The sequence below is a fragment of the Prorops nasuta genome, unplaced genomic scaffold (assembly GCF_024137725.1).
Source record: "Prorops nasuta isolate Cenicafe-Biocafe unplaced genomic scaffold, Cenicafe_Pnas_1.2 PNAS00008, whole genome shotgun sequence".
Classification (NCBI taxonomy): Eukaryota; Metazoa; Arthropoda; class Insecta; order Hymenoptera; family Bethylidae; genus Prorops; species Prorops nasuta.
Window position 1 is genome coordinate 685,917 of NW_027116805.1, and position 13,925 is coordinate 699,841.

Here is a 13,925-nt window from a genome sequence, read left to right on the forward strand (position 1 = left end):
TAAAATGTAGAAATTTCAGTGCCGGCAGTTTTAGCAGTAAATTTTGAAAACGATTTTTATTTATAGGCTTCAAAGGGAGCTTACAAGTTCCGTTTATGGCCTAGGAGTTTGTAAGCAGCCAGTGCTTTAGAATTTCAAATATATACATTATTCGTTTAATATAAATATACAATATATTTTATGTGAAACAAATTTATTACTGGATATATAGTTTGTCATTTTGATAATAATCATTTAACAGTAAGTACTACGTAGTATGTTAATTATTTTTATTGAATAAAACGTCATTTCCGGTAATACTACCACGCGCAACGACGCCAGCTGAATGGCGCCGATGGCGGATGCGCATCAGCCACCGGCGCACTTCTCTCTATCTAATTCAATCCCGATCTCCTTCGCTCCTTCCTTACGCTGCATTTTGCGTTGCGTTGCGTGTCGTATTATAGGAGCATAACGGAGCACGTGCATCATTTCTTATAGTTGAATAGTAAGAAAAATGAGGTTTTAAATATTAAATTTGTAAATAAAAAGCTGCATACTGTTATCTATTAATTTCAATTTACTAAGCAGAAGTTCCAAAATGGCTACATCTACGGAAAATGATGAAGGAAAGCAAAAAACTGATGAAACTATCAATGATGATGCAAAGGAGATGGTAGAAGAAAAACCTTCTGAAACTGAAAATACTTTAGATGAATCAAAAGTACAGACAAAATCTACCCAAGAGCTTTCGGATGAAATAAAATCTCAAGTAGAGGTATGACCTTGCATGTTTAGTTTTAAGAAAGTTTCTTGAGAGTTGATACACTTTCGATAAGATTAATTTTACTGTTCTATCTAAATTTTTTATATTTAAAATGTTTAAACAGTTGATTCTTATATTTTTAAAACATGTTTATTTAATATGTTTAATATTTTATTCAAATTTATATTGGTTTAAATTAATTATTGTTTTTTTTCTACAGTTCTATTTTGGTAATGTAAATTTGCAAAGAGACAAGTTCCTTGCAGAACAGAGGAAATTAGATGATGGATGGATTCCTATGTCTATTATGTTAAAATTTAAATTGCTATCATCTTTAAGTACTGATGTTGATGTTATATTGAAAGCACTTGAAACCAGTGATTTGATAGAAATATCAGAAGACAGGAAGAAAATAAGACGTTCATTAGATCATCCATTACCTACATTTGATGAGAATTATAGAAAAGAGCAAGAAGCTAGAACTGTTTACTTAAAAGGCTTTCCTCAAAAGGGGATCACCATTGAGCATCTAAAATCGTTTTTTTCACAATATGAACCATTTGAGAACATTATTGTGAGTACTTAGACTAGTTTCTTTATTTATAACTATAATCATTGGGCTCTTATTAGATTTTTCTTACAGATGAGAAAGTTTCTTAACAAGAACAAACAATATGAGTTCAAGGGTTCAATATTTGTTCAATTTAATACATTAGAAAATGCCAAGAAGTTTATGGAAAGAGAGGCTATTAAATATGGAAATGTAGAATTAATACGAAAGTGGTCGTAAGTACAATTGTTTGTTTATTTATGTTTATCTTATAGTGATTTAATAATTGCAGTACTACAAATATAGGGATCCTGGATCCATTGTAATTTGGTTCGCTTTATCCAAATCCCTTTATCAAAATTGGCTATCAGGTCAGGATTTTAATAAATTCTAGTAAAAGTAACCAATTCATCATTTTTGGATACTTTAGAAAATTAATACCTTAGATGACAGAGATAGTAGTACAATATGGTAAGTGGATTAGAATTCAGCGAATCAAATTACCCTGCTCATATTAAGAAAAATACCTTTGTAAGTCTGTGTTATCTGTTAAAGAGTTTTTATGTTGTTTTAGAGAAGAACATTCAAAGGAAAAAGAAGCTGAGAAAGTAGATAGGAAACAAAAGAAAAAGGATAAAGCTTCAAAGGCAGAAGAAGTAAGTTTCATTTGTTGCGTGTAATTTATATTTATCTAACCTTTCTTTTTTTATAGGATAAAGAAACTAATGAGAGTGAGAAAGAGCAAGAGATAAATTTACCAAAAGGAACTATACTTTATTTAGAGGGAATGGATCCAACTGTTACAAGAGAAATTATCAAAGAACATCTTGCACCATTCAATGTCACTGCTGCATTTGTTGATTTTAGAAAAGGTGATACTTCTGGCTATGTTCGATTACAAGGGGAGGATACAGGAAAGATTGTAATTGATAAGTTAACAGAGGGCAAGGTATGTAAATGAAAGCAGGTTTTTCTATGTATGAATAAAAATTTAGAAGTTAATATAATTAATTTACAATGGTTTGTTATAGCTAAAATTAAACGATGAGTTGGTTTCATGCCGAGTTTTAGAAGGGGATGAGGAAGAAAAATATTTAACTCAAACAGTAAAGATGATAAAGGATCTCAGAAAAATGAACAGGAAGACTGGGCGCAAGAAAGGTAAAACCTAATAATATTGTATTTTTTATTTTAAAACAAAATTATTAATTATTCCATTGTATGATGACCTGCCATGCTAATACTGAGAAATTTTAAGAATTTCGCTGAGTTGAAATTATTCTCTAAAAACTGAATGTTTATGACATTTTATTGGAATTTTGAAGTGTAGAAAAAAGTATAGTTAATATATTTCTTTCTTTTATATAGGACGACACCTCCAGAAGAATAGTAGAAAAAGGCACGGTAGTGTTTCAAACAATGATCGTCCTGCAAAAAAGATATCTGTTGAGTAATATCTTGTAAATTAAATAAATGACTAAGATAATACTATACCATAAGATACAATACTAAAAATGTATGATCATGTTCACTAATCTAAAAATTAGATATAACAAAAGTTTTAGTGTAATGAGCATGGTCATGTTTTGTACAATTTTTTCAATCTTATTTCTTTTTTATTAGTTCATATGCAAAGAAAACGATAAAAAATATTGTATAGTCGTTACAGGTATGATTAACAGTATAAAATTTTTATATTTTTAATCTAATAAGTATGATTAGAAATTATATAAAAATTAATTTTTGTTTCTAAAAAAAATATTGTATTTGTACACTTATACACATGACTATAAGTGAAAAATAAATATGTTTGAATTTTGATTTATAAAAACTTAAATATTGAAATATATTTATTTAATAATTACAAAAACATAGTTGTTATATTTTCAAAAAATAAAATATTTTTGCTGCCTCTTCTCCCCCTATGTCATCTATATATGTATATAAAACAATTATAATAAAAAGTAGTATAGCCTAAGTTTTTGTTAGTTGTACAATGATTCGATAAAATGGAAAATAAGTAGATGAACAGATTTTGAGTTTGGATGTGTGAGAAAACAGCGTTAACGCTTAATTGTTGTAAACCTAAACCTCTTAGCTAATGTGGCTGAGTTGATTCTGCAAAAATAAATTACAAACAAAAATAAAAAGACTCGATGGTGAGCTCGACTAATTTAGAATATTGCGAGTTTTTCACATATGGCATTATCGTAAATATTAATTTTTTAATTGATATATTGTGAGCTTAAATTCATTTTCATACAGTGGTTTGATACAAAAAGATTTGAATCTTTCACAATTTAATCAAGTAATTTTATTTAAAATATTATTTATAAGGTTTCCGGTTTCATGCCTATAATAGTTTTCTTTTTAAAATACGACCTATACAACCCATGAAATTTTTGCCAGCCTAATTGTAACATTATAAAGAAAATAAAACGATTAGAGCAGTCCGGATACAGAGAGGAGATGCAGATTCAATTTTTTATTTAGTAGTTTTTAAATATTTTTTGTTTAAACTGTGTCAATAGTCGAAGATTAATTTCCTTTGAACAAAAAATCTCGAAGCGGGAATATGTTTGATGGATTTATTCAACCCAAATAACGTGAACGAATGAAAATTTGATCACCCTTCTCGATCTATCTAACTTTTGCATGTATCCATACGCATTTGTGCATGAATGACGATACCCTCTCTCCATGGAACTCACACTCATAAAATATTTATCAACTTACCGACTCGTTCAATCAAGCTTGCTTGCCTTTATACGAGGGTGATATCGTGTTTGATTTATTCCTGCAGGTTTATTAGCAAATATTTTATAATTGTTGTTTGAGAATACCCCGGTTTTCGTACAATTTCAAAATTATTAGATTTTTATCGCTTTTTCTGATTGGGTTTTGCATTATATACACGGAGAACAAGTTAATGAGCAATAATCGTTTTAATGATAGCTATATTATTATATTTTTATCGTTCCAAATAATTACATTTGATCAAATACACATTAAGCTAGGTGTTTTCTTTAACATTAAGATTTGGATTTTACAACTGTACGTGATCATGATATTTCGAGTTTTATTTTACAGCTCGGTAGTAGGGTATTATTACTGTGAATTTTTTTTACTCATGATCGATACCATACATTTCATACAATCTCTTTTAGTTCGTAGGCGAACGCTTGAAAATCAAGGAGAAGGCGAAACTAGCTATCTCAATCTACGTGCAGGAAAATTCAGCTTGCCCCTCTAACCCGATTCCGTATAGTACCTCAGTGAAGTGGATAAAAATAGCTATATCGGATTTATAGGATACACTCTGTACACTAAGATCTTCGAAAAGTCCTAGCTTGCTGAAAGAAGCATTGAAAGCCGTTCTTCCACATAATAATGGATAAAAGAAAATGATTTTTCTTTCAATCTTCAATATCTTTACATTTCTTTATATGCTGATATTTATTTACATTATACTCTCGTAGTAGTGGATGCACTTGCCCGTGAAAGTCTTTCCATCTTTTATCGACATAAATCGATGTTTGGAACTATATAGCTATTTCGAGAGAAAAATTTCATTTACAAAAATAGACGATCTAAGATCTAGCAACGCAAATAATAAGATATTTTGTTTTTCGAAGAGAACAGCTGTTCAAAGCTCTTAGCAAAATTTATTCTTATCTTTTGAATTCTATCTAAATCTATCCAGTATTTATTTCAATTGGGATATTATTTTTCATCGAAAGGTGGCCGTAATTGTTGCAGAAAATTATAATAATGTGCGATCACTGCTCGTAAGAAATAATTATTCAAACATATATTCTTATAATTTTCGATGATTCGATTACATAGCCTAAAACTGACTTGACAGTTAAATGTTAATTATTTTGCGAAAAACTTTACTATTCAAGCCTCGCCATTCTCATAAGTTTTAATTGTGGAAAACATTAAAATTTTGCCTTTGTAGTCAAACTCAATCCTAAAATAAATTAATACCTACAAATACACAAACTGTCTTAAACACGTAGTGTTATAACAAATCACTTTGTGATTTTCAAATTATTTCTAATTTAATACTAAAGAATTCTTTATTGCGCATAATCTCCAAAACTAAGTGTAAATCATACATTTTCCGTTGATTGATATAATTAAATTATTTCTCTTTAGAAAAGTAACAACCCAAAAGGGCTATTCTGGACAGGTTACGTGTAAATGCGAGCAGTAAGTATGAAATTTCCTGTGTAAAATCTACGATGAAAATATAACGCAGGCAACATAATATTAATTAATAAACGTTTAAACGAATGTTTCCAGTGGCGATAAGAAAATTGACGAAGCAGGAAGTAAGGACCATGGTGGATGTTGCAGCAAAAAGTACGTTTTATATAAGCTCGTTGAATATTCAGAATTAAGTCGGAAAGTTTTTCTATAAAAAATAACATTTTCGGCACGTGTTGCACAATTTTTGCAGAAAATAGACCTGTACCTGGCCGCCACCTAAGTATAGAGCGGTATATATTTTTGTGATTAATAGTGAAAGTGGAGGAAAGATATTAGGGATTAAAAGATGACGAGAAGAGCGGGGAGAAGGGGAGGGTGGGGAGGGGGGGGGCAGTGTATCTGTGAAAAAGGCAGAGAAATTAATTAGAAAAATCAATCAAATGCATAGAGAGAAAAAAGCGGAAGGAGGTTGTTGCGGATCCAGTTGCTGTTCCGGTGTAAAAGACGTGACTGGAGGCTGTTGCAGTCCACCAGGTTCGAAGGACAAGAATTCTTGCTGTCCCACGGGAAAATAATTCTTAGGACTGTCTAAAATCATACAAGGCAGGCGGCCATGTCAGGTGTCAACGTAAAAAAATTGTTCTAGCTTAAGATGCATCGCCATATCACGTGTTTTCCATGAATATTAGAAAATTTTAAATTCTTTAAAATTTCGTTATTCTTCCTCTATCTTGACATTCATTATTTATTGATGCAACTTTTATTGTGCTTTATTCAGTTTATTGTATTCTTGTTTAATAAAAAGATGTAAATAGAGATAGAATGGGATAAAAGGTGGGGGGGATGAAAGAATGAGAAAGAATTTCAGTGATTCTTATTGAGTAGTAAACTTTTGACGAGACTCGCAATATTAAAGTTGCAATACTCAATGGTGATTCTTTCTATAGAGCGAAAGAGCTGACCGGTGGCTGCTGCAAGTCTGGATGCTGCGGTGAAAACGGAAACGGAAAAGAAAAACAAAGGGGAAGTTGTACTGTTAACAAGACATAATTCTAATTTGAAACATACAGTATGAAAGAATGTTATTGTTAAAAAAACTTGTTCAATTGAAATAAATTCTCTTAGTCGAATAAATGATTTCATTTAGAATTTTTTTTAGAAGATAATATGCTTCCTACTTTCCTCGGTACAAAACATCTATTTAATGTTTTTAATTTCTTGTCATTTTTTCTACTTAATGGAGCTTGATAAAAGAATAGAAGAGACAGGACCAAAGAAAAATGAAATGATTAAGGCACGAGAAAAAGAGCATAAACATTGGTTATGCGAATGGTGAATGAGATTAGCATTTGATTTGATGTATGCTAAAAGTAAAGGTCCGTTAAACTATGAAATATATTTATCACTTTACGTGTTTTTAAATATTAACGTAATTTTAACGTTTAATACAATGTGTTCGTATCAATCAGTACTAAGCGGTTTACATGGAAATAATCAAGCGTGTATTATATGTGTGTATGTATAATATATATGATAGTGTTAAACGTTTAGAAGTTATTCGATAAATCAAGGCCATTAAACAAAAGAAGACAATGTAACTATTAGTAATTCAACATCTTTCACATCTCACTAATCAAAAATTCAAGTTAAAATTCCATTTAGATAAGAAAATAAAAATTCAATTTAGGCAAAATGTGTGAACATTGCAGGTAAAATATATGCATTCAAACTTATTCGTAAGAACGTAAACTGAAATGTTATTTTGCTCAGGATGTCCAAAGATCCAAAGAATGTTGGAAAATTGGATTATTTTCAAAAATCAGACGGTGGGGATTTAAATCAGTGAGTATATATAATTTAAACACCCGACTCTAAAATTATATGAGCATCGTGTTATTAATTTTTAAATATCAATCGATTATAGAAATAAATAATTTTTTAGTATTTATTTTAAAGCTAGTGATGGATTGATTAGTCAAAGTTAGTAATATATTAACATTATAATTTAAGAAAGGATGAGCTAAACATTTTTAGAACACTCAGCGTTAATAAGAAATAAAAATGTCGAGTATTGAACGGAAGATATTTGAGGAAGTTTTTAAAATAAAGATTGGTGGTTTCAATCGATAGGAATCGTAGAACGGGAAATACAGGGAGCGCTGCTGGTGGCTGCTGTAGCTGGAGATCAACTTGTTGTGGGAACGGATGCTGTAATACGATTCCAGACTGTTGCACGCAAGGACAAGCAGTCGATACAACACGCAAAAAGTCTGTAGAGTTAAATGGTAGTTTGGATTATCGACTCGCGATGGGTTATGACCCCCTGCCAACTGGATACGGTATGCCAGGTAATTTTATTCAATATTCTACTTATTTTATAATTTAAGAAAAAAATCTATATAAATAATATTGCTTGAAACTATATGCACCACAAATGTACAACAATTTATTTGACTCTCCATATATTTCATGTTTACATATTATTACAATTTTAATCAGGAAGTGCCTTGCACAAATTGAGGAATAACAGGATTCCATGTGTGACGTCCACAATTGAATCGCCCAAATGCTACGGAGGAGAATGCGGTGGAAGTGCTAGTGCATCCTCCAGTAAATCAGCAGTTCTAGAAATTAGAGAATCTGAACGTTAATTTTAAATCCGTTTAAAATAACAAAAGGACACTTTATAAACAAAAAATGAATAAAAATCTGCAAAATTATTGATTAAACAGACTTTGATAAATGTCAATAATATAATAAGAATAGTACACTCGCGGGGTGTCCATTTATAACGTACTCCTTCTTACAAATTTATAGGCAGTGTTCGCAGCAAAATATAATTCAAGGTAAAAGTTTCTTATTTTCAAAGAAAATAAAAGACAGTGGCAAAAATCTCACCTTATATAATCATTTGAAGGCCCTCTGAAGATTACATTAGATTTCTGGTACGAAATCAATTAATCTTCGAATATTTTTATAGTTGATTTCAGAAGCTATATAAAATACCATTTAATTCAAACAATTAAGAACTATTGATAACTGTTCCTTGTAACAGTATTGAGGGACTTTAAATTCAAAATAGACACCTTGTACATAGTATTCTTATTTTAATAAAACGCTGATAGATGTGAAAAAGGAGAAAATTTATTGAACTTTCTATCCTACCAAATATTATTTATTTTAGATGAAAGTACGATGACCCAAAAACTACTTTTTTGCTAAAACGCAGTCAATAATAATTATTTCATGTAATAAAATAACATAATGAATATAGAAACAATCACAATGCCAACCCCAGTTAGTAAAACAACTAGTCAAATTAAGTAATTTTCTCTCCACAATTTACCATTTATATAATTTTACATCCAAAATATATCAGTACGCCATTAAAATGCAAAACTAATTGCTTATGCTATAATAAGATGATATGAATAGAAATCTTAGTTTGGATAACCATTTAATGACCTACGCTTTTATAAAGACTCGAGTAAGGACTATGCAAATCGTCATGCAACAATTAATATTCTTGCTGTTGCATAGAAGAGGTACGTAAGTAGTGCAAACTTGTTTTGGTCAGGCGCCAAAATTCAAAAACTAATTTACTTTAGAAATAAGGCTCTGATTATATTATAATCCAATTAGATTCATTAGAGCTATTCTATACAAATCCTGCTATATATTAGCAATAAAATAAAATGAAACAGTAGACCAAATCTAAAAGTATTCTACTATTTGTGAGTAAATTTAAGATTAGAATTTTATTAGGTTTCCTTAGGTAGTTTTTATTCTTATTGTATACATTATTGTATGTCTACTTTATAACTGAATATAAATATTTTACTAATACAGAGCGTAAATATTAATATTCTCATGAAGTTAAAATTGATAAGGACAATAAAATAAATCAAAAGTTAGTCCAATGCTTGTTGCTGCTGAAATAAATCGTATCTTTTATATAAACTCTTTAATTATGATTCTATTTAATTTTAGTAATTGTGTCTATATAAAACAACACACCAATAAATATGTTCTGAAATATTTGTATTATCAACAATATAAATAAAAGACCTATTCATTAATTAATTTACCCAAAGCGCCATCAATTTTCACCGTAGAATAAAGAGCAATTAAAATAATTTAAATAACTTTCATTTGTACAAGTGAAACTCGATTTAGAATTGTTTTTAAAGTATTGTAACAAACATTTTATGAATAACTAGTATTTCGTTAACATATTTTTCTCTGTTAGTCGTAGTTATATCCTTATTTGGGTATTAGTATCTTCTCAATGATAATCTCATTATAAACAAAGTTTGACTCAAGGAAATAAAGAATTGATGTTTTATTCCCTTTCGTCCAATTCGAAAAAATTTTCTATTAACATCATTGTAAAATTGCTTTAAAATATCTAAAATTGCGGATAACATGAGTTTATATAGTTTACGGGCTTGTTCACCGTTTGTGAAAGGGGTTTGTAGGAAAGGTTGATACACGAGTCGTGAAATTTGGTGACATTGAATTGAATCTGAGATACATAATAAGTTTAGTAGGTAAAATGGGGGATTTAGTGGAAAGAAAAAAAGGAGAAAAGGGCAAAAAAGGTCACGGAGAATATAGGGGGGTAGATTGTAGAAGAAGGAGAAGGAAGTAATAGAAGAGAGGGTGGGAGAGCAGGGGTGAAGTGCGTGTGGTTATGCGCGAAATCCCTTAAAGAGGCGCATGCGTGACAATCAGAGCTTTCAAGCCACGCGGCCACTGACGACAGTAGTAGTTGCCGTTCACAAACCGCGAAACTCACCCGGCATCCTCGAGGAACCTTACTCGCGCGTGTAAAATACCACCATAAACTCTTGATGCGTACCGTTTAAAATCATCACTGAGATTAAGGTCGATAAAATCTAGTGCTCGATTAATTGATAATATTCGTAACATTTCAGAGTGATTATAGATTTGGTACGATAATATTAAAGTATTATTTTTTTGCAATAATATGCAGGAGAAAACATATAATATTATTTTTTAAATAAATAAATTAATCGTATAGCAAAAGTGCTACATATTACAAGGAAATGCATGAAATATATTTTTAAACTGCTGATTAATGCACAAGACTTATCTTGTATCATTCAACGCAAATCGGATGCTGAAATACACATATTGTTCCCGGTTAACGATCCACAAGAATCATGTTGCAATTGTCCAATTGCATATTCCAATAGTATACATCGATAATTTATCCTGCTGAAAAGATTTAGCATTGGAAAATTTAAGTATTTGAGCTAATACAATTAACATATTTTCCTAAGTTATATTTTTGATATATTTAGAATTATACGTGAGAGTAATTTTCTAACTTTTAATTTTTATTAATAATTATAAAAGTTTAAAAATATTCTATATACGTTACTCAGAAGTACGAAATTGATTATAATTGAAATAATATTTTTTATTGTTACAATTTGAGGCATTAAATTCATGACATGATTTTATGAGCCCACTAAGGTGTTAGACTGTAATTAATGCAGAAATATCAAGTGTACCTGGAAAGACAAATATTCCCTGCATGTGCTTGTGTATTGTAGCACTGGTGGTTAAACAAGATAAGCCGGAAGACGAAGATGTTACTGCTTACGTAAAGGGGATGCAAAACTTTTTGTTGCTCCTAGCGAAGTGTTGAATTTCCAGAACTCAAGGTCGAAGGCTACTAGGCTTTTTAATCGGGAAATCAGTGATAAATGAGTTAGAACATTTATTCGTCAATTACAAATCATTAAAAATGTGTAAATCTATCAAAAAAGTGATAATAAAAACAGCCTAGCTTTTTAATGTAAAAAATTTTACTCTAACGAAATAAGACGTCCGACCATGACCTTAAGGTTCGCTAACCGGAAGTGGCAACCACATCACTTTGCGCCAGTTAACCTTTTAGCGATTCGCTAACTGATCCTCCTTAGTCAATATAGTACGTGCTAATCGTCGATGTAATAGCTTTGGCCACGACATGTTACGCATGAGAACTATACTAGTCCTACAAATCGGTTTCAAACATATCATGGGTATTCTACCAAGAGCACCTAATCAAAGCGAACAGTTTGCTGTCCGAGAGGTAGTCAATTCAGACGTAATCAGAATTTTGAAATATCAATCACAATAGTTGAAACACACAAAAATCTGTCTCGATAATTCGTATGAAATTTTAAAAAAATCGATCTATCCACTTTTGCATCTGTTCCCTAATTAACAAACGGTATTATTCCTTTTTTCCTGATAACAATAACAGGTTAATGTATTTATTACTCAATAAATTTTTCGACGGGTTTTTTAGTTTCTTTCGCAAAATCATATATACCTTCTGATTTATTTCTTGAAAAGTTATTTATCAGCTAACACAACTATGAATTAATCATTTTTATTTAATATTTCTATAAATAAGATTTATAGAAATATCTATATTAGTTTGTTAACAAAATTTGGTTATAGTGGTTTGAAAAGATTTACTTAATTCTCCTTTAATAGTTTTTCGTTCTAAATTTTGTTTATGACGAAATAGAGAGCTACGAAAGTTTTGCTACATTTTCAAGCTAGGTGCAGTGCTAAACTATTACCGATGTTCTCCCTGTTTAAAATAAATTGCCTTTAAAGTTAGTTGTTGTTCATTCCTTTTTCGCTACTTTTATTAAGAAGTAGCATTTTTTGATAATCTTTGTTGAAATCACGAAAGCAATTGAAAAATGTGTATATTTTTATGCATCACTTAATGACAAACTCTAAATAGAAAGTTGACAAGGGATATTAGAAACTGCTTATATTTGTTGTCTGTACGAAAATATCTTGAACCATTTTGGTCTCACAAATAACGTAGTTTTATATCAATGTCTTTCTCTTAAGCTGCAACCTCGAAAGTGAAGTGTTCTTTGTTAGCTTATAGCTTTCTTTTATTTGGCTGATTTCTGATTAAATTTCTGTTTTTGTAGAAACAAGCTAATGGCGCAGAAAGTGATTGAGCTATATCAAATTAAGTAAGGCTAAAAATATGATTCGAAGAAAAGTTGAGGAAATTACGTTTTCTCGGTGAAAAAAAATTTAAAATAATTCGTCTATATGCATATCTGCTGAATTTATCAACTGAAATTTTTAAAATTGTTATTCTGGACCTGCATTCCAGCATCGCTGAAAAATTTATCGAGCAAGCACGGTGTCTCGCTCAAACAAGGTTTTTGGATCCCTCGTTTCGCGAAGATATAATTTTGTCGGAAATTTACGCAATTTAGCTATTCCACCGTTACAATATTGTACACAAAACTGTTATTCCTGTCATAATTTCTTTGTCCGGATTTTCGTTTTAATAATACAAAGAAAGTAGTAGCTTGTACGTACCGAGAATCATAAATATTCGCAGTCCTCATTATTTCAATTAAGCATGTAAAGATAATCAGTGGAATCAGCTATAAATAAAAATGAAATAGGATACTTTATTTACTAACTTATATGTTATAGTGTTTTTTAAGAATATCATTTTTTATATAAAAGCAAGAACACTAATTTACAAACGCTTGATTACAATCGTCTCATAAAATTTTTAATGAGTAGAAGAATTATTATTTTTTAAACCTTCCTGCCTTCACACATGCAAGAAAAAATTTGTTCACAAAATCACTACATGTCGTAAATTAATCATTCTAATAATGTTTCTTTTTACAATTCGATTCCATACAATTTTTTAATTGAAAAAAAGCGTTTGAAATAACTTAAAATTTCTGACAACAAATTAGAAACTTTGAAAATGATTATCTTTCGCCAGTTACCAATCAAATACTACGTCTCTAAACTGAAGAAGAGTATTGACCAAATTTTCGTGCTTAAAAGAGTACATATACCATAAAAAACTTTCTTATCCATTACCCAATTATATGTGAATGGAAACATTTTATGTAAAACGTACATTACCCGAAAAAATATTAATAAACCGATCAAGTTTCTTGAAAAAATGAAACTTTAAAAATATCATTGTTCAGTTTCCAAAAGCAAATACTCATGTTAAGTACCCATAATATTTTATCATTAACTATACAATCAAGATCTCGAACAATCCTGATTAATGGAATAAACGAGAAGACAATAGCTAATACGATATTGTGTTTTGAGAAATGTGCTAATTTATGTCGCAAATATATGATCGATTTTGGCTTGCTTGGTCAGATATAAAGTCAAGAAATTATAGTGATGTTTATCAAGCTTTGCTGATTCCTAGCACTTTACTTAGTTGGATCAGTGAATCGCCAAGGGAAACATGACTCGTGGGAAAGATAAGGGTTGGCAAATGACGTACTCGATTCATAATATTCTTTCGTATATATAGGCAGCAAAACGGACGAGGGTTCGTGGTGGTTTTCTTTATTGTGAAAGGGGTAGGCT

The 13,925-nt window shown here is 30.3% G+C and overlaps 3 protein-coding genes and 1 non-coding gene across 6 annotated transcripts in view; all 4 read left to right on the forward strand.

The window, feature by feature from the left end:
* The first annotated feature begins 320 nt into the window (after positions 1 to 320).
* La (La autoantigen-like) lies at positions 321 to 3,083 on the forward strand. Its single transcript, XM_066730250.1, has 8 exons — positions 321 to 487; positions 571 to 757; positions 966 to 1,319; positions 1,389 to 1,531; positions 1,870 to 1,951; positions 2,008 to 2,244; positions 2,327 to 2,456; positions 2,664 to 3,083. The coding sequence occupies exons 2-8, from the start codon at positions 581 to 583 to the stop codon at positions 2,747 to 2,749; spliced, it is 1,209 nt and encodes a 402-aa protein (XP_066586347.1). The 5' UTR covers positions 321 to 487; positions 571 to 580; the 3' UTR covers positions 2,750 to 3,083.
* Positions 2,512 to 2,604, forward strand: LOC136776028 (small nucleolar RNA U6-53/MBII-28). Its single transcript, XR_010823018.1, has one exon. It is a non-coding gene; the product is annotated as a small nucleolar RNA U6-53/MBII-28 (small nucleolar RNA).
* A 1,983-nt stretch (positions 3,084 to 5,066) lies between the features above and the next one.
* Positions 5,067 to 6,085, forward strand: LOC136775554 (uncharacterized). Its single transcript, XM_066730436.1, has 4 exons — positions 5,067 to 5,083; positions 5,457 to 5,510; positions 5,604 to 5,663; positions 5,959 to 6,085. Exons 1-4 carry the CDS (start codon positions 5,067 to 5,069, stop codon positions 6,083 to 6,085), a joined length of 258 nt encoding a protein of 85 aa, XP_066586533.1.
* A 4,218-nt stretch (positions 6,086 to 10,303) lies between these two features.
* Positions 10,304 to 13,925, forward strand: part of Dop1R2 (dopamine receptor 2) — an 89,549-nt gene continuing 85,927 nt past the window's right edge. For all 3 annotated transcript variants that reach the window (XR_010822961.1, XM_066730552.1, XM_066730553.1), the window contains exon 1: positions 10,304 to 10,479. The gene's annotated coding sequence lies outside the window, so the exon portion shown is untranslated. The remainder of the gene's footprint in view (positions 10,480 to 13,925) is intronic.

Excerpts from the sequence above, each read along its gene's own strand:
- La (XM_066730250.1), top strand. The coding sequence starts at position 581 with ATGGCTACATCTACGGAAAATGATGAAGGAAAGCAAAAAACTGATGAA. Across the intron at positions 758-965 it reads AAATAAAATCTCAAGTAGAG|TTCTATTTTGGTAATGTAAA; the intron begins GTATGACCTTGC and ends TTTTTTCTACAG. Across the intron at positions 1,320-1,388 it reads AACCATTTGAGAACATTATT|ATGAGAAAGTTTCTTAACAA; the intron begins GTGAGTACTTAG and ends TTTTTCTTACAG.
- LOC136775554 (XM_066730436.1), top strand. Across the intron at positions 5,511-5,603 it reads GTTACGTGTAAATGCGAGCA|TGGCGATAAGAAAATTGACG; the intron begins GTAAGTATGAAA and ends GAATGTTTCCAG. Across the intron at positions 5,664-5,958 it reads GGTGGATGTTGCAGCAAAAA|AGAGAAAAAAGCGGAAGGAG; the intron begins GTACGTTTTATA and ends TCAAATGCATAG.